General features: G+C 42.1%; 1 protein-coding gene across 1 annotated transcript in view; it reads left to right on the top strand.

The window, feature by feature from the left end:
- Positions 1–1,014: 1,014 nt before the first annotated feature.
- Positions 1,015–20,874, top strand: part of LOC111969534 (E3 ubiquitin-protein ligase PDZRN3-B-like) — a 131,466-nt gene continuing 111,606 nt past the window's right edge. The window contains 3 exon segments of the mRNA XM_023995718.2: positions 1,015–1,833; positions 9,256–9,342; positions 11,688–11,795. Of these exon segments, the coding sequence (XP_023851486.1) occupies positions 1,120–1,833; positions 9,256–9,342; positions 11,688–11,795 (909 nt within the window). The 5' untranslated portion in view covers positions 1,015–1,119.

The raw sequence follows: 20,874 nt of genomic DNA, 5'->3' as shown, positions 1-20,874 counted from the left end.
CATACACAATCCATGTCTCAATTGTCTCAAGATTTTTATCCTTCTTTCACCTGTCTCCTCCCCTTCATCTACACTGATTGAAGTGGATTTAACAATTGACATCAACAGGGGATCATAGCTTTCACCTGTATTCACCTGGCCAGTCTATGTCATGGAGAGAGGATACCTTGTCAGTTGGACAACTGAATGCATTCAACTGAAATGTGTTTTCTATATTTAACCCAAACCCTCTGAATCAGAGCGGTGCGGAGGGGTGCCTTGAATGAATTCCACGCCAGGGGAGCATTTGTTGTTGGGGCTTAACTGTCTTGCTCAAGGGCAGAATGGGTGATTTTTCCACCTTTTCGGCTTGGGGATTCGAATCAGCAACCTTTCAATTACTTTCCCAACGCTTTTAATCAATAGGCTACCTGCCGCCCTGTAAGAGCAGATGTTCCTAACATTTTGTACACTCAGTGTATACATAGCTAATACCCTGAAGTGTCAGTCACAACTAGCTAGGTAAGACATAGAGCCATAGCTTTGTGTAATAATATCGCAGACACTAACATGGTTTGACACAATGAGAAGTCACACTCAGAGCATCATCCCTCTACAGAGAAGCATAGCATTATGCGTAATGATTATGGCTCTAAATTGCAGGAAAAAGCTGTTTCATGTGTTTGAAAAAATGCTAWATTCGCCCATTTACAGACTGGGGGCATAGCCCCCATATGTACCACCCCCAAGCCATCCTCATATACTTTGTGTCCCCTTAGATTTTTTMGGGGTGCATGCAACCCCTACGTGCAGCCTATTTTTCTTCGTAACTACAATGTAATAATTGCATTAATAAACGTTTCCTCGATTGAGTTACAATTTAAAAAGCTTAAATAATTTTTCGATTCGTAAATTAGGCCAATTGATGATTGCTTTTCAGTCTGTTGCACGGCTCTTACGGCAGTTACGGTAGAGAATTCCTCCACTTTTTTCCCGAAGAAGTCTCGGTCAATTAGTTTAGACAGTCAGGAGAGCTTGAAGTCAGTCTACAGGATACTCCTCCAATGACAAATTAAAACACCCATTACTCCTACTTCGATCTGTGGGAATCCCGGCGGAGTTTTGGATTTATTTAAAAACATGGGATTTGAGTTGGATCGGTTTAAAGGGGCTGTGGACCCAGATTTTAAATGCAACTTGTGTAATAAAGTTCTAGAAGACCCGCTCACTACTCCGTGTGGTCACGTCTTCTGCGCAAGCTGTGTGCTGCCTTGGGTTGTCCAGAAAAGCAGCTGCCCCGTCAAATGTCAAAGGATCTCCACGACAGAGCTGAACCACGTTCTCCCTCTGAAAAACCTGATTCTGAAGCTGGACATAAAGTGTGACAACCATGCCAGAGGCTGTGAAAAAGTGGTAAAGCTGCATCATCTAGCAGAGCATGCCGAGATGTGCGATTACTCACCGGCCAAATGCAGGAATAAAGGATGCAAGGAGGTGCTCAATCTGAAGGACATGGATGCCCATATGCGCGAATCGTGTGATTACAGACCGGTCGGGATATGCGACAGTGGATGTGGCTTGATGCTCATCCACAAAGAGCAAAAACTAGACACCCATTGCTGTTTGAAAGCCATGAAAGCACATAATAGTGCATTGCACGGGAAGGTGGTCAACTTGGACAAAGAGTTCAAGAAGCAATCATTGAAATCAAGCAAAAGAGAGAAATCACTTCTTGCTCAACTCTCCGCGGTGCACAATGAGCTACAAATGACAGCGCTGAAGTATCAGAAGAAATTCACTGAATACAGTGCAAGGATCGATTCGCTGACTAGGACCCTTGTTCCCCCGTGCAAGGTAAGAACGTTTCAAAAAGCATGCTACGGAATTTGTGGCTATTACAAATAGTTACTTTGTTTGTGATTGTCCATAGTTCTATGTTACCTTTTATCTATAGAGCGCGCGTACTGTCATTATTTTCACATTTGCACTACTTTTTTGCATTTTCCGTTACTTATGATATGTTTGTATTAACCAGTTTAAAACTTTAGTGGTACGATGTCTGCCAGGTTAAATCATTGACCAGATATACTTRGAGTCTCCTGTGGTCAAACACCGTTGCATTAGGCCTAGTCTACGACTAAATGGCGTTTAATCTAATTTCTAACGACGAATGCGGCTACTTGTAGGTGACAAGTAATGGCCAAAAGTTTGTTTATTTTCCTCAGTTTGCCATACATAGGCTATATAGATTAGATGGAGCTTCCGAGTGGCGCAGTGGTCTAAGGCACTGCATCTCAGCCCTAGAGGCGTCACTACAGACACCCTGGTTCGAATCCAGGATGTATCACAACCGGCCGTGATTGGGAGTATCATATGGCGGCGCACAATTGGCTCAGCGTTGACCGGTGTAGGCCGTCTTTGTAAATAAGAATTAGTTCTTAACTGACTTGCCTAGTTACATAAAGGTTAAAACAATTAAATATGTCTATCTGCTGCAAATATTTACTGGTGTCCACACGGAACCCCCGACAGGTTTAATTGGGACTTTCTGTCTGCAAACGTTGCAATATAGTATTCTGTTGTAATTACATAATACAAGTGATGTTGTAGTAATAATACTAACGTGTTATTTAATCAGGTTGTATTACTATGACTAGTATTGTATTTTTTTCCTAGAAATCAATAAACATATAAATATATGAAAATCTTAAATATACACTGAGTGTACAAAACATTAAGAACACCTTCCTAATGTTGAGTTGCACCTGCCCTTGCCCTCAGAACAGCCTCAATTCGTCGGGGCAGGGACTCTACAAGGTGTCGAAAGCGTTCCACAGGGATGCTAGCCCATGTTGGCCCCAATGCTTCCCACAGTTGTGTCAAGTTGGCTGGATGTCCTTTGGGTGGTGGACCATTCTTGATACACTCAGGGGCTTGAAAAYAAACAGCAGTGATGTAGGTCTTGACACAAACCGTTGTGCCTCGCACCTACTACCATACCCCATTCAATGGGCACTTTGTCTTGCCCATTCCCCCTCTGAATTGTACACACACAATCCATGTCTCAATTGTCTTAAAAAATACTTTTTAATAAGCCCTTCATCTACACTGATTGAAGTGAATTTATTAACAAGTGACATTAATAAGGGATCATAGCTTTCACCTCGATTCACCTGGTAAGTCTATGTCATTGAAAGATATGTCCTTGATGTTTTGTACACTCAGTGTATATCGCATATGTTTATATGCTAGTCAGTGCATAGTTTTTGCCATGTTCTATAGCCAAGTCTTGGACTCAACACAGTGGACATAAAAGGATAGAGGCCTCCCTTCTGGTCAGCTAGGGGAAGGTTGAAATGTTTATGATCTTGTATAAGTCCATATCAACACATGGTGGAAGAACAGGTAAGGTACACTATAAGCCTACAAGCATTCTGAATATAAGGGAACGTACACACCAGCCTGGTCTCATAGACTAGATGTAACATAGTAAGGGTAAATCCGGACACTCAAATTAGTATGATATGTTATGTTTGGTATGGCTACATAAGACAAGGTTACTTAGTAGGGTAGGTGGGTGTATAACGTGAACGTCTAGCAACCCAAAGATTGCGTGTTCGAATCTCATCATGGCCAACTTTAGCATTTGTCACTCYTTTCAGGAAACTAGGCATATGTCGCACATCACAACTTCACAGGAGAGCCATTTAAAGTACACTTTTTTAATCAAATTGCATTTTTGGGCAGAAATGCCTGCTGGAACAGGTGAACTTTAATGCGCATTCATAACAAACTTTTATGCCATCTGTAAATACGAATACAATTGTTACATTAGCCCCGGAAAAATGAGCAACCTTCCCGCTAGCCATGATTGGCTGAGATAATGAGTGGGCTGGACATGCCAAGAGATGAGTTCGGATTGGTCTGCCATGTAGCTTCTGTCTATAATATGAGCTGGTCAGTATGTGTAGGTAATCCTTTCTAATGCTGCTTTTTTGAAGGATATCACGTAATAAAACCGCATAAGTGTTGCTGTCCACTTTCTGGTGGACCGAATTTTGAAATCAATGGAATTAGAGTATGATAGCTAAGGAGATGGAGAAAATTCTGTCGTTTGATTGCAAATATGCAGACGGAGTTGAAAGAGAGAACACACTGTTCACACTGCTGTTGTATAAAAAACCTGTCTCCGGATTACATCTTTAAACTAAGGGCCACCATGGCATCCGTTACAGAGAAGGAGAAGCGTCCATCCATGTATACGGGTAAGAGAGCCTACCCAGCTAGCACAGTGGATCTGGGCCAATTCTGGCTGAGAGTCGGGGCACCCGGCTGAGAGTCAGAGTCTGACGATGTCATGTGGCCCGAGTCTGAGCCGCCTTCAGCAGTAGTACCTTTGGCTAGAGTGCGGGGATAGAGCTCGGGCCGATTCCGGTGAGTTATCTGGCCCAAATGTATATATTACTTGGGGCTCGGGCCAATTGGGGATACTCTCTGGCAGATGATGACACAGGTTTTTTTATAATTAACATTTCATTATTTATTTTTCCATACTTTCTCATTGTTTCTGTGATCAAAAATACAATTAACATTTAAATGAAATTRTTTAAGAGTCCTGTGTAGTATTTTTGTATTTTGATACTTTGTGCAAGGCAATTGATAGGCATTAAAAACTTAGTGGATGGAGCCTCCCAAGTGGCACCGCGGTCTAAGACTGCATCACAGTGCAAACTGCGTTGTTACAGATGCTGGTTCGAGACCCGTGCCGGCAGCGCCCAGGAGACCCATGAGGCGACGCACAATTGGCCCKGCGTCGTCTGGGTTAGGGAGGGTTTGGCTGGCTGGGATGTCCTTATCCCATCGCGCTGTAGCAACTCCTGTGGCGGGCCAGGTGCATGCACACTGACACGGTCACCAGGTGTGTGGTATTACCTCCAACACAAAATGTTTTTTGTGGATGGGTATAATTTGTATGTATAAAATGTATAATAGTAATATTTAAAATTACTAAGTCGGAAATTTTGTATATATTTATTTAAATTTGTATTGGGCCGCTTCTGGGGGGATTCTGGTAAGATGCCGGCAAAGTCGACTGAATTCTGGTAGATGGAAATGGCCCAATGTACTTGGGCCGATTCTGGGCAGTCATTCATTTTGATTCTGGGCTGAGTATGAAACCCAATTCAATCAGTTCTGGCCCCCCGGAGGAGGGCCGCTTCTGGGCCGAATCCTCATTGCTAGCTGGTTAGCTAGCTACATTTTCAGATATTGCATGTTTCTAATTTTGTCAGAAAGTTGTTTTCATTTCAAGTTAGTGTACTGTTAGCTAGCTAGCTAACATTAGCTGGCTGGCTAGCTAGCTGACATTACGTGTATGATCTGATATTTGTATCTCTAGCATTGCTAGTTATAGCCTAATGTTAGCTAGCTAACATTGAACCTGGTTGGTTAGCTACCTGCAGATTCATGCAGGGTAGTAACGTTATGAGTTGGGATTATGATTCATTGTTTAGCTAGCTAGCTACATTGTTTCAGTTCATTGTTTAGCTAGCAAAACACTCCATTATGCAAGTAACTATTTCAATAGAATGTTTATGATGTCACTGCGATAACTGTTGATAGTCGTAGCTGGTAAATTTGCTCTGGCTATCTACTCCGATTACAGAGCACTCTCATCTGAGTGTACCAGAGCGCAGAATAACTGACAAATTTACAAATGCTCAACACCCGTTGAATATGGCTGGTGTCAGTAAACATTGTCAAAAAAGCGTAATCCAATTTTTGCCAGCAGCACTGTTGCAGTCACCAACACTCTGGATAACATAAAAACAGCCCAAACAGCTCTGCTAGGGCGAGTAAGATGGTCAGAGTGAGCTGTTCTCTTATTTGTGTCTGGAAGTAGCTAGCAAGCTAGCCAACGTTAGCCAGTTAGCTTGGGTGCTTGACTGCTGTTATTAGGTCAGAACGCTAGAATCAACCCTACTCCTCGGCAAAAGAGTCCAGTGTGCGCTCTGAACGCGCCGAGAGCGAAACGCTCTGAATTTACGAACGAACAATCTGACAACGTGTTTAAGAACGCTCAGAGCACACTCTGGCACTCCAGATTAAATTTACAAAAAGACCTGTAGTTTAAACCAGCCTTTAGTCTTGAAATCTTTGGTTGTTTAGTACATAGCCTCACACGTGAATCCTTAACGAGATGGGTGGGGCTAAAGCTTAAGAGGGTGTGAATAATGCTGAARGGGTGTAGACAAAGAAGAGCTCTGCAGTAGGTGTACCAAAACATACAATGGCCATTTTCTCAAAATTACTTCCCCATTGTTCCTAAATTGTAGTGTATGATATACCATTTTCTATCTCTGAGCTTCTACATTTATCCAATGTAAAAAAACACAATTTCAATTTTGCTTCATAAGACCCAATCGAGCCTCGACGGTCACATTTTAGCTAATTAGCAATTGTGCAACTACTTAATACTTTTTAGCTACTTTTTATCTACTTTGTAACTACTTAGCATGTTAGCTAACCCTAACTTTAACCCTTTAACCTAACCCTAACATCTTAACCCCCACCTAGCTAACGTTAGCCACAACAAACATATACACATTTTATTCGTAACATATCGTACAAAATGAATGATGAACATCCACAAATTAATACATACAATACCATACGAAACATAACATATACTAATTGTAGTGTCCCAGATGTACAAGTACTATGTTATGTCTGCCCTTGAGTCCAGGTTGGACAGACATGTTAGTAGTGGGACTTGTTTAGACCTTTACCTAGTGTTATTGTGTTTTCTCCCCTTGCTTTTGCACTCTTTTAAAATGTGTGCTGCACCCCATTACCACAGTATTACTTGATACAATATCAGATTTGACAACTAACATGTTTTTTCAGCCTGGTACCAGAGGAGGAAAGAGATTAAGATTACACTTTCAAAACACTTTATAGATTCAGGTTTCTTATTTAGTACTGTCTGTTCAATCCTTTGAAATGGCTGCACTGTACAAACTCCGTTAAAGTGGATGAACAAAGAAAGTTCTTCTCCTCCTTGAAGCTCTAATCCCTGGAAAACATCTCCAAAGGAATTATTTCTCAAATTATCCATGAAAGAAAAAGAGGAAGCTAGAAAAAAATAATTGTGGATGATGTGGTTAGTTTAAAAGGCTTTTTCTCTTCAGATTTTTTTCTTCAGATTCAGTCAAGCAGTATGAACAGGATTGCTTGGCAGGTAACCTCAGTGCACATGTGGCAGTATCAAACAGAAAGACACAAGTGGAATTAACTGTTGGAGTCGGGCGACATGTAGACTGTCGCTGCATTGCAAATCTCAGCGAACCAGCGTCTGTGTTTTTACTTGGGCTAGTTCAGGTCACGTGTTATCAGATCTTCTGAAATCAGATTCAGGCTGACATATTTGCTCTCCAATCGACTGCCATAACAGGAGAAATATCAATGGTGACAGGTAACCTCCTTTGACTGCTGGGTTTGGAACACAGAATCTCAGCCACATTGAAAAATGTACAGGAAAACATGGCATAGGCCAGCTTTCCAGTGCTGATATACACCTGGCTTCTGACTGACATGGACACTAATACTGACAGTTGTGGCTGCTTCACGTGATGTGTTGTTGTCTCTACCTTCTTGCCCTTTGTGCTGTTGTCTGTGCCCAATAATGTTTGTACCATGTTTTGTGCTGCTACCATGTTGTCATGTTGTGTTGCTACCATGCTGTGTTGTCATGTGTTGTGGCCATGCTATGTTGTTGTCTTAGGTCTCTCTTTATGTAGAGTTGTGGTGTCTCTCTTGTCGTGATGTGTGTTTTGTCTTATATTTTTATTTTTAATCCCAGACCCCGTCTCCGCAGGAGGCCTTTTGCCTTTTGGTAGGCCGTCATTGTAAATAAGAATTTGTTCTTAACTGACTTGCCTAGTTAAATAAAGGTTAATTAAATAAATACATACAAATGTACAGAACTGAACAGAATAAGGAAACTGGCTAAGATTGACTGTGCTGAATATGGGATGTGGTCTTTCTCCGTGATTCTGTCATAAATAAGGCTACATAGGTTAGGTGAATGCAAAGCAAGATCAACATTGTCTGTGATGATTGGCGTCTGTCTGTGGGATTAGTGTCTGTCTGGCATGACATGCTCACCCCACTGGTTTTAGAAGTATTCAGTCCTCAGTACACATTGTCTTGTTTCTCAGTTCCTACAGATGTAGGCTATCCTTACAACATATAGTATAAAAGGAAGGGACAATACTGAATGCACTGAATGCACTGAATGCATTGACTAACCTTCTACTTTCAGTCTTTCTATATTTTTCATATTCTTAGATATGCCATTATCCTTTCAGGAAATAGCCAATAGTTGTTTTGAAACATAGAACTCAGTACACATGCACCTTCACAACTTGTTCCAGCAGCAGTGCACATTCTTCCATGGCAGACCTACAGTATAGGCTAGTACTCGGCACCTTATCCTGTAGCCTATATGGTAGCCGGACTCAGTCATGACACTGTACATACCGTTAATACCTGCTTTTATATTTAGTCCCTGTATGCTATGGCATTCTCCATACTGGGATGACCACTGACATGATGGTCCCAGCACCAGTCCCACCCTCTGACTGTCCCCTTAAGAAGCAGATTAAGAGAGCTGACTGCACTGGTTTCTCAGCGTTCCACTTGTCATCCCTCCATTGACAGAGAGGTCTACTGGTGTATTAATACACATAGCAAATGGCTTTTGGAGCAAGAGAAGGAGAGAGCGAAGGAAAAAGCCTTAACCCTTGCTTGAACCAGTCACTTGACAGCTCTTTCCCAGAGAGCTAGCTAAGCCACAGAATCATGATATAGGTCCACACCAGTGAAGTACTAAGATGTGAGAACAGATGGATCTCCCCCCCCACCTGCTACCAGCCATGTTGGTTACGCTGATACCTTTACATATCCATTTACGGTGTATGGAGTAGCTTGCGGTTCTGCACTTTTACCTGAGGCTATTTCTATCATACCTCAAATACTCAATTGACTTCTAGGTTAATTTCATAGATTTGTTCAGTACTTTCTACTGCGTCATTCCAAGTTATTTTAGTGTTGTTTTAAGTGAAAATAAGCACCTGCTCTTTGTCTGTATGTCTGTCTGCAGGGAGTTTTATTTTAGTATTTTTTATGATTGATCAATAATTTATTTTATTCAGTGATATTTGTAATTTGGGTTGTTAATGACTTCCTGTACTCTTTCTGTCTGTCTGTCCACAGGGCGGGGAGACAAAAAACGTCACAGCCATCCTTCATCGGGAGGGAGGTTCTCTGGGCTTCAACATCGTGGGAGGACGACCATGTGCGGTAGGTTACAAYTGGCATCTCTGGGTTACTGTTTTATCTCATTGATGGTCAGCCAAGTGTCATATGGGAAATCAGGAATGGAGGCAAATACTTGAACTACGATTAACTATAGTTTTGTGTTTTGTGCATAGATCGCATTGTGTTTGTTTAATGGTTAGGTTTAGCYGATTTGTTTTTTCAGATAAAACTATAATTACTTCATATGAGGATCAAATTAAGGTTTATGACTGTGCCCACACTATTGTCCTCTTTAATTGAGGCGACTATGATGACATGGTTAAAACAGACGTGGTGTGAAGTGGGTCCTCTGCCCTGAGCTGATAACCTGTTATGGCCTCTGTGTTTACTGTCTCACTGTCTTCGCCGACAATCATTAATGATGCCATTGGCTCCCGAGAGGAGAGGGAAGAAATATCACTGCTGAACTGGGATTAGGGCATGTATTCACAAAGATTCTTAGAGTAGAAGGACTGATATAGGATCAGTTTTGCCTTTCTAGATAATAATGAATACAGTTATATGGAAAGGGGGGACCTGATCCAAGATTGGCAATCTTACTCAGATACTTTTTAAATTTGGGCTCAGAGATCAGTTAGAACTGGGTCTCGTATACTTGGAGCATCTCAATCTCTGTACAGAGTAAGCTGGTCCCAGTTCGCAGTATCTTTTTTACTGGGAAGAATGTGTGCCAAAGTGTTCCACTCAGGGCTGTTCTGTGGTTCATTTAAATTGCTATAGTGACGCACTTTGCTGTGGCGACATGGATTATTACAGTAAAACGTTTTACAGCAGGAAACTATAAAAAGGACCAAACACCGAAAGCATTTTTTCTGGATTCCATGGTCTTTCCGGTTCACTTGACAGAACCATGCATCAACCCAAAGAGAGTTTTGACAGTGAAGAGAAAATGTTTAAGTTATTGCTCATTATGTACATTGAAATATGCACTTTGCTATCAAATGAAAAGAGCTTTGTTATTTTTACATCTGGGGAACTGATCTGCGGGCCTACAAAACACAGTAAACAGGTGAGGGGAGGACGGCTTGTAATAATATCTGGAATGGTGTAAATGGAATGCTATTTAAACACAGAAACCATGTGTTTGATACCATTCAATTTACTCCGTTCCAGCCATTACTATGAGCCCGTCCTCCCCAATTAAGGTGCCACCAGCCACCTGTGCTACAAAAGGGGGTCCCATGCACTCAACTTTGCTCGAATTGTCTTTAAGGCTAGAATAACTTCATAAAGAGGTCACCAAATCCTCTAAAATAAACTATTGATTAATGGCGTTTTTACCCTTGACTAGTATTGATGCGATTCAGAGATAGAGTTGGGTTGGACACCAGGCTGAGTATGATTAAAGGCTGGCCTTCATAGACAATGTAGGGTCTAAGTACTGAGTTTGTCCACACTGTGGCCCCAGGGCAGGGGGATACATGGCAAAGCATCAGGCCTCTCACTCTCCTGCTGTGACATTCCCTTGGCAATCCGGGCCATTTTGGGGGAAAATGTGTTTGTTTCACAGTTAACAATGTGCTGTGATGAGTTCGGAAAAAAAGGAAGCAGACCTGAAATAATGAATTGCAGCATTCACACCTTGACTTCTGAGGTTTCTTTAAGTATTCCATATAAATTTAGCACACTGTCGCACGACTTGGCAGAGGCGCAGGGTTGGTTTGATGTGGTTTTAGGAGAGAGCTGAGAGGGATGTTGGCAGTGCTTTGTTAAGCCAATCGTAGCTCTTACAACTCAGGGGTCACAGCCTCACTGATGGACGCAGAGTAACTCATATCCTTCCAACACATCCATTCAACYTTTAGCCCCTCTAACGGGCTGGGTCACAGTTGTATTATCCAGCCCTAGGAAACATGTCAACTGGCAGGCCAATTTGGCACTGGGGCTCTGTGGAGCCCAACATTAAGCCCTGTGTAATGTGCACCTGCAACCACTTGCCAGTCACTGCAGGCTGTTGAGCCCTGCGGTTAATCGCTGGGTTAACAAGGCTGCGTTGATGACTGCAGTTGCGTTCACATGTAAAGACCGGCAGGGTGTCTCTGACCCTGATTGGTGGGAATGGGTAATGGGAAAACCATTTTGAATTGTCTGCATAATGTCCTCACGACTTTTGAAAGTAGGTTAGGCAGATTTTGCAAGAGATTTGTTTAATATTTTAAAGATATTATTTTTGCTGAATATTTTAAAGTAAATTACCATGTATTGTAATTAAATATTTTTATGTAATCATCTTCAATAGTTACAACTATTTCTTAATCAATTTCATCAATGTGTTATCTAAGATGATCAGAAAATGGGTCATTAACATGGCAGTTTTTTCCCCACAGGACGACCATAATGGCACTTTGAATGAAGGCATTTTTGTATCCAAGATCGTTGAGAAGGGACCAACAGACAAGGAGGGAGGCCTTCAGATCCACGACAGAATAATGGAGGTATGTGATTGACCTTCTGTACCGTTTCGTGTGAAGGCCAAGAACCAGGAGGTGAGGTGGCTTCTGGGGCATTTAGCACAGCACTTAGCATGTGTCCATTTTCTCCATGCTAAGAAATAAAGCAACAGAGAGTCTGATGGTGAAAGACGATCAAAACCAGGAATGTTTTTTTGAAATACAGACACAACAGTAACAGATGAACATTGCTAAACAACTTTGACTATATTTGCAGAAGTTACATGCAGCAAATGTCTCTTATGGTAATCATTAAGACTTTTAGTGAGACAGCACTGTAAATAGAGTTAGACCAACCTGAGCCCAGGCTGTCTCTCTATGTTTGCTATAGCTGCTCAAAAGAGGCACTCGTTTACTGACTAGCTGACGAATTCCTTCTGACAGACCTGCTGTGGAGCAGCATCCTCTCGCCTTCATACAAAATCTCACTGTGTAAAGGTCATGTGCTCCCGCGGGTCACTTTTAAGGGTGTACAGAAAACCAACATCACAAAGGTTTATTTTATAGTTCTAGTGTMAACCAGAGGTTGTCACAAAGGATGCATGGAACTCAGATGTTAAGTTTAACTGTGCATTACTGTATTTGTATTTATTATCGATCCCCATTAGCTGCTGCCAAGGCAGTAGCTACTCTTCCTGGGGTCCAGCAAAATTAAGGCAGTTTATACAATTTTAAAAACATTACATTACATTCACAGACTGTGTGCCCTCAGGCTGCTACTCCACCACTACCTCATATTTACAGTACAKAATCCATGAGTACATGTGTGTGTATAGTGTGTATGTTATTGTGTGTGTATGCATGTGTCTGTTCCTATGTTTGTGTTGCTTCACAGTCCCCGCTGTTCCATAAGGTGTTTTTTAAATCTAATTTTACTGCTTGCATGAGTTACTTGATGTGAAATAGAGTTCCATGTAGTCATGGCTCTATGTAGCACTCTGCGCCTTCCATAGTCTGTTCTGGACTTGGGGACTGTAAAGAGACCTCTTGTGAAATGTCTTGTGGGGTATGCATGGGTATCTGAGTTGTGCGCCAGTAGTTCAGACAGCTCGGTGCATTCAACATGGCAATACCTCTCATAAGGTATTATCAGAAGTAGTGATGAAGTCAATCTCTCCTCCACTTTGAGCCAGGAGAGATTGACATGCATATTATTAATATTAACTCTTTGTGTACATCCAAGGGCCAGCCGTGCTGCCCTGTTCTGAACCAATTGCAATTTTCCTAAGTCCTTTTTTGTGGCACCTGACCACGACTGAACAGTAGTCCAGGTGCGACAAAACTAAGGCCTGTAGGACKTGCCTTGTTGACAGTGCTGTCAAGAAAGTAGAGCAGCGCCTTATCATGGACATACTTCTTCCCATCTTAGCTACTGTTGTAGCAATATGTTTTGACCAGGGCAGTTTACAATCCAGGGTAACTCCAAGCAGTTTAGTCAACTCAATTTCCACATTATTTATTATAAGATTTAGTTGAGGTTTAGTGAATGATGTGTCCCAAATTCAATGCTTTTAGTTTTAGAAATATTTAGGACGAACTTATTCCTTGCCACCCACTCTGAAACTAACTGCAACTCTTTGTTATGTGTTGCAGTCATTTCAGTCGCTGACATGTATTGTGTTGAGTCATCCACATACATAGATACTCTGGCTTTCCTCAAAGCCAGTGGCAATTCATTTGTAAAGATTGAAAGAGTAATGGGCCAAGACAGCTGCCTTGGGGAATTCCTGATTCTACCTGGATTATATTGYAGAGGCTTCCATTAAAGAACACCCTCTGTGTTCTGTTAGACAGGTAACTCTTTATCCACAATATAGCAGGGGGTGTAAAGCCATAACACATACGTTTTMACAGCAGCAGACTATGATCAATAATGTCAAAAGCTGCACTGAAGTCTAACAAAACAGCCCGCACAATCTTTTTATCATCAATTTCTCTCAGCCAATCAGTCATTTGTGTAAGTGCTGTGCGTGTTGAATGTCCTTCTCTATAAGTATGCTGCAAGTTTGTCAAATAGTTTACTGTAAAATAGCATTGTATCTGGTCAAATGCAATTTTTTCCAAAAGTTTACTAAGGGTTGGTAAGGCTGATTGGTGTGCTATTTGAGCCAGTAAAGGGGGCTTTACTATTCTTAGGTAGCGGAATGACTTTAGCTTCCCTCCAGGTCTGAGGGRACACGCTCTCTAGTAGGCTTAAATGGAAAATATGGCACATAGGAGGGGCAATATCATCTGCTATTATCCTCAGTAATTTCCCATCCAAGTTGTCAGACCCCGGTGGCTTGTCATTGTTGATAGACAACAATAATTTTTTCACCTCTTCCACACTAACTTTACGGAATTTAAAATTACAATGCTTGTCTTTCATAATTTGGTCAGATATACTTGGATGTGTAGTGTCAGCGTTTGTTGCTGGCATGTCATCCCTAAGTTGCTAATCTTGCCAATGAAAAAGTCATTAAAGTAGTTGGCAATATCAGTTGGTTTTGTGATGAATGAGCCATCTGATTCAATGAATGATGGGGCTGAGTTTGCCTTTTTCCAAGAATTTAATTTAAGGTGCTCCAAAGCTTTTTACTATCATTCTTTATTTCATTTATCTTTGTTTCATGGTGTAGTTTCTTCTTCTTTTTATTCAGTTTAGTCACATGATGTCTCAATTTTCAATAAGTTTGCCAATCGGTTATGCAGCCAGACTTATTTGCCATTTATTTTGCCTCATCCCTCTCAACCATAAKATTTTTCAATTCCTTGTCAATCCACGGGGATTTAAGTTTTTACAATAATTTTCTTAATGGGTGCATGCTTATTAGCAATTGGAATAAGCAATTTCATAAATGTGTCAAGTGCAGTGTCTGTTTGCTTCTCGTTACACACCACGGACCAACAGATATTCTTTTAACATTGGAATCACTACAAAACTTCTTATACACTATATTAGGCCCAGCCTTTGGAACTTTGGTTTTCCAAGATATGGCTACTATTTTGTGATCACTACATCCAATGGATCTGGATACTGCTTTCAAGCAAATTTCTACAGCATTAGTAAAGATGGGATCAATACATGTAAGCCGCAAGATGACAAATGTTTCCCTACAGCCGTCATTGTCAGACGTCAGCTACATATTCTCAGAGCAATGACTATGCTGGTCATTTATGAACATTTGAACATCTTGGCCATGTTCTGTTATAATCTCCACCCGGCACAGCCAGAAGAGGACTGGCCACCCCTCATAGCCTGGTTCCTTCTCTAGGTTTCTTCCTAGGTTTTGGCCTTTCTAGGGAGTTTTTCCTAGCCACCGTGCTTCTACACCTGCATTGCTTGCTGTTTGGGGTTTAGGCTGGGTTTCTGTACAGCACCTCGAGATATTAGCTGATGTACGAAGGGCTATATAAATAAACTTGATTTGACGTTTGTGTTTTTATCCATTGAAATATGTTTTTTTAAAAGTGTGCATCAAGACTAGATTGATAATAGTAGATTGATAATAGTAGTGTATCTGTCCTGTAGTTCTTTACTCTAAGATAAATCCTTGAGTTCTGAGCAAGCATCACACAAGTAAGCATTGATGCTTGATAGATGGGAGATTTGCCACAAAAATGTAAGCTGCATGCTCAGATTTGTAGTTACTATGCATCCCTCTAACCATATCTTGATCCTTGGTATTGACATGCATACGTTTTAATGCTAGCACCAGAGAGACAGATACTGTACAACAACTATCCCTCAACAGTAACCACTTCAAGCAGCAGTAACAAGTGGCTGAAATCCCACTGTTCGTTAAGATCTATCTAAGATCCCTTGACAATAGACAGATTTAAGCCACCAAAACCGACAGCAGTTCACTTGGCGCCTAGTGACTAAAGACCAATGGGCCTCCAAGTGGCCTTGTTGCCTGTTCTGTAAGGAGAGATTCGTTCATGTGCTGTGTGGCTGTCAGTGTGACTTACTGGGAGAAGTTTGTGTGTGTGTTTGTAGGGTGACTTACTGGAGAAGGTGGTGTGTGTGTGTGTGTGTGTGTGTGTGTGTGTGTTGTAGGGTGACTTACTGGGAGAAGGTGTGTGTGTGTATTGTAGGGCGACTTACTGGAGAAGGGTTGGTGTGTGTGTTGTAGGGTGACTTACTGTGAGAAGATGTGTGTGTTGTTGTTGTAGGGTGACTTACTGTGAGAAGGTATGTGTGTGTGTAGGGTGACTTACTGGGAGAAGGTGTGTGTATGTGTGTGTTGTAAGGGTGGACTTACTGGAGAAGGTGTGTGTATTGTAGGGTGACTTACTGGAGAAGGGTTGTGTGTGTGCGTGTGTGCGTGTGTGTGTGCGTGTGTGTGTGTGTTACCAGGTGGAATCAGTGTACTGAGCCATCTGAGAACACCTCTATAGGATCCTGCTATTCTCAGTTAATAGCCACCCATCTTTTATCAATTAAAAGAAAGCAGATTTAGCTTAAGGATGATATTGGACCCACATTTGGTGTTTTTGTCTCTGTATTGTCTTCGACCTAATGGGGGAGTCACAGAGAGGAGTGGGTAGAGCATTAGGAGAACAAGGACATGTAGAACCTCAGGACAAGACGAGAAACCAAACCGATCCAATTAATAATACTCATTGTGTACACTGACGGTGCATGGTTGCTGTATCCCTGGGTGCTTTTCATTTGATAGGGAATCTGATATCAGAGGTGGTTTAAGTTTCTCAATCTCAACAATCCTCTTTGTTACAGCTAAGCAGAAAAAAGTACCCTTTCATATTTTATAAGGCACAATAGTTCRGTTTTMTTTCCTACCTGGGGTGATGGAGGTCTCAGTGGGACCAAGTGATGAACTGAGGGGGGAAATGAATAGCAAGAASCCACCGGCAGTTCCGTGTATTGTACTCCCAACCCTGTGTGGCTAAACCAACAGCCTGTAGCCTCATCCTGCTCCGCTCGCTATGTAGGGCCCTGTGCACAGCTGGAGCATGCATTTTTAAACCTCCCAGTCCTGCCTCGTCTCTCCCACATATCCTCTGGCAGTGCTTTTTCTTTCTTTAGTGCTACTTTTCTCTACTTTAAGGTTGGATGCAACGTGATTCATTTTGAATGGTTGTTTGTGGATGTGGCACATTTATGGGGGGTGGCAGGTAGCCTAGTGGTTAGAGCTTTGAGCTGACAAGGTAAAAATCAGTCTTTCGGCACCTGAACAAGGCAATTAACCCACTGTTCCCCAGTAGGRTGTCATTGTAAATAAGAATTTGTTCTTAACTGACTTGCCATGTTAAATTTAAGGTTAAATTTATTAATTTCCTGGCATATTGGTATGTAGGCTATGTGTAAGTTGAAGATCTAGTTTAAGTCAGGACTGTATTCCTCCAAATCCACATGGTATGTAGCGTTCTGGTTGTAATGTGATAGTTTTGGCTTGATTTTGTGCTCAGATTCTCAATAAAGGACTGGCTGACCTGGCTGACATGACAGCCATCAGGGTGTCACTCATCATGCTTTTACCATTCTGATTTCATTGTCCCTATCCCCTTTACAGTTGGGCCTGCACAAGAGAGATGTGAGATCCAACAACTTTAGTGCTTACTCATCACCACCAACAACACCCTCCTACCATTGCCTTTGGAAATTAAAGCCCTTTTTTTAATGAACACCATATGAAAGTAAATAATCTAAAAGCAGATAATGTMGATCACCATTCATGCATCACAAAAAAGTCCCAGTGCCTTGCCTTGCTGCGGGGATCAGCTGGCCTATTTGGAGCCATTTACATAACATGTGGAACTAAGACAGAATAACAAGTTCAACTGAGGAGGCAAAAGTACTGGAGTCAATTCTTTCATAGGAAAGCACATGGTGTGGTGTTCCATCTTCCCCCTGTGAAGGTTGTCGTTCCAGGAAGTATACATGGATAGGGTGGCAGGTAGCCTAGTGGTTAAGAGCGTTGGCCAGTAACCGAAAGGTCACTGTTTTGAGTCGCTAATTGAAAAATCGGTCGATGTGCCCTTGAGCAAGGCACTTAACCCTAGTCGCTTCTGCAAGTCGCTCTGGATAAGAGCGTCTGCTAAATGACTAAAATGTAAATGGTCCTGGCTTGTTCCTCGGTAACAGCCTCTTCGTGGGGGAGTGTGATGGCAGATGTCCCTCCTCTGCAGCGCTGCTAATACTTCAGCCTGGGATGAATCAGCTCATGAATGCCTCCTTGTTCAGCACACACATTTTCTCATAACCTGGATCTGTGTTTGCTTTCGCTCGCTCTCTCCGCAAGCTGAATATCTGGTTCGGAGTGGATGTGTTTGCCTGAGAAGATTTAATAAATAGGTTTATTTAAATTAAACTCATGTGGCTCGGTATAGGCAAAGAGAGCTCTGTGTTGTGGACRTTATCTCGACAGGGGGACTTAGTTTAGTCAATGTTTTCACATTTGCCTTAAAGTGAGATGCTGTAGTAGATGTAAGAAATTGTATTCAAACATCTTTAACTCTTGAGGTTTTCCTCTTTTTTATTTTACAGTTGCCTAGCCATCTGCCTGCACATTTCATGTAGCCCTAGTCTCTCAGGGCTAGATCTTCACATTGACACACCACACATTGTTAGTGCTTATAAAAGGAAATGTGTGCTTTGCTGTTTTTGTCTCCAAGAAATGTCTCCGGGTGTTTACTCATGCCTCAAAAGTTATGCTGAATCTTAGCACCATTGTCTGCAGGACTAAACCAATGTCACAATCCCAAAATGACTGTTCCTGATCTCTCAGGGAATGGAGTTTGTTGTTTTTGTGGAGTGCAAGAAGGGGAGGAGAACGAGGACGCTGACGCTTCAGTTGTAAATGTCACCTTGTAAATCCTCTGCAAACACTCTCAGGTCATGGAGGTTGAACAACAACAACTACTTTAAAATAAACTGACATTGAGGAGAAACCAGTTGTAGTCTTGGGAGGCCATGTCATTGCCAGCAGATATGTGTCCAACTTTAATTGTGGCAGCAATGTAAGCTGTAGTCAAGAACTCACACAGGGCTGTGGAGTCATGCTAAAGCCTGTCTAATGTCAGAATAATAGAGTCCACTTTAGTGTTGTCATTGTTTTTACTTGCTTGGTCTCTCTCTCTCTGTCTCTCTCTGTCTCTCTCTCGACTAGCCACCCTGAATAGAATGTAAAAGCCTGTAATTTGTTTCTACACAACACAAACATACCTAGCATAACATATGACATAATATGAATTCACTTGCAATTACTTGTTTTTCTAACTTGCTTGGAAGTGCATGGGGACTGGGGAGGACTGGTTGAAAATTGCTATGTTGTCTGATATGCTATGATACACTATTTTGACTTACCCTCACCCATCCCCTTATTTTTATTAGCTTTGAAATGTCTATCACAAGACTGTCGAAATATGTTTGTTAACTGCTACGGCTGACAATTGCCAAGACATCAAGGTACCATTTTACTTTGGCTATCTACTAAGTGCCATTTTGTACCCCCTTAAAATCCCATTTCAGGATTGTTTGAAGGATAGGTGACTAGAAAACAGAATGCTATTCCGGTTAGGGGGGGAGGTGACACCTTCGTTCAAGGTCTGGAATTTTGTGGGTCACGCCAGAGCAGTCCTTCCTTATCTCCATCTGACCGCTTTGCTGTAAGGTTACTCACGGTGCACCACTTAACACCCCATAACTCCCCAGAGCTATTTTAGTGGCAACTCACCAGCCAGGCCTTCCCGGTGCTAAATGGCAGCCTGCACGCCTGGCCAGGAGTTGTGAATGGTGGCTGGTAGAATTGTTTAGTGAGTTGTGGAAGAAACAAAGCGTGCATGTTGATGAGGCCTAATTCTGTCTGAAGTCCTGTTGTTAGCATTTCTCCCGCTTACATTTTACATTGGTCATTTAGCAGACACTTATCCAGAGCGATTTACAGGATAAATTAGTGTTGAGTGCCTTGCTCAAAGGCACATTGACAGATTTTTCACTGAGTCGGCTCAGGGATTTTGTAAGTTACTGAAACTGTATTTCAAAAAAGAGTGAACRTTTCAAACTTGGGTAAAAAGGATTTAGGGATTTTCGTCACTTGTATTTCAGCTTAAATGTTTTGATTCAGTATTCATTGACTAGAATGAGATGTACTCTCCCGCTAAATAAAGGTTAAATAATTCTTTATTCATTTTTTTCCCCTCAGAGGGACAGAATGCCAGGTCCAACAGCATGGCGTGGGCGGTCCATCCTGACTGTCACTAATAAGTTGTCACAGCACATGGCATCTTGGATAGGACATGTGTCACAAGTTCCCAGGCGTTATTTCTGACCCGGAGGCTATGAGGTACAGAAATGGCAGTTATTTCCCTAAGGGGGATCACATGATGTCTGGCATCCCGAGACAAGAAGCAGGCCTTTTGTCAGGGCCTTTATTGGATTCAGGCCCCCGTGCAGTCGGCCGGCTCCTCTCTCTCTCGGTCTCTTGCTCTCTCTCTCACTCTCTGTTTCTCTCTTAGTCGCTCGCTCCCTGCTCAGTGCAGGCAGGCCAGTCTCAGCCCCATGCAGCCCAGCACAGGGAGGCACATTCCAAGCCTCTTTGGCTCATCTAAGGCAGGACATTAAATCAAATCTAACTTTTAAAGAGGCCATAATCAGCTTCTGGTAGTGGCCGCTGCGCTGTGCAGGGCGCACAGTAAGGCCCCCCGAATGGAACAGGCACAAGGCACATCTTGTTTTTCCTTCTTCGTATGAAAAAGAGAGCAAAATAGGTTTTTGAAGCTGTGGAGGGATTACATATACAACCCTAAGACAGTATGAGGTGAACTGTTACCTCGTGGGGCCGGCTGCTTCTCTTCYTCTGCACCACCACTGTATGCCAATGCCACACACAAAAATATAGTATTTTCCACTCCGTCTGAACAGCATCCCTTCCTCAAAGCAGAGCRGGCGGTTGATGATTTTCATGGAGACTCAATGTTTGACCTACTATAAATGTGTTTGCTTTTGCTCTGACAACAGTCTCTCTTTATACATAGAACTCATTCCCTCTGTTAATTTTAGGGCCCTAAAAGGTTTTTGGGACAGAAATAGAAAGGTGTAATTAAGGCTAATTTTCCTGCC

The sequence above is a fragment of the Salvelinus sp. IW2-2015 genome, linkage group LG1, assembly GCF_002910315.2.
Source record: "Salvelinus sp. IW2-2015 linkage group LG1, ASM291031v2, whole genome shotgun sequence".
Lineage (NCBI taxonomy): Eukaryota > Metazoa > Chordata > Actinopteri > Salmoniformes > Salmonidae > Salvelinus > Salvelinus sp. IW2-2015.
The sequence above is the reverse complement of the archived record's forward strand: the minus strand, read 5'-3'. Positions and strand labels throughout refer to the sequence as shown.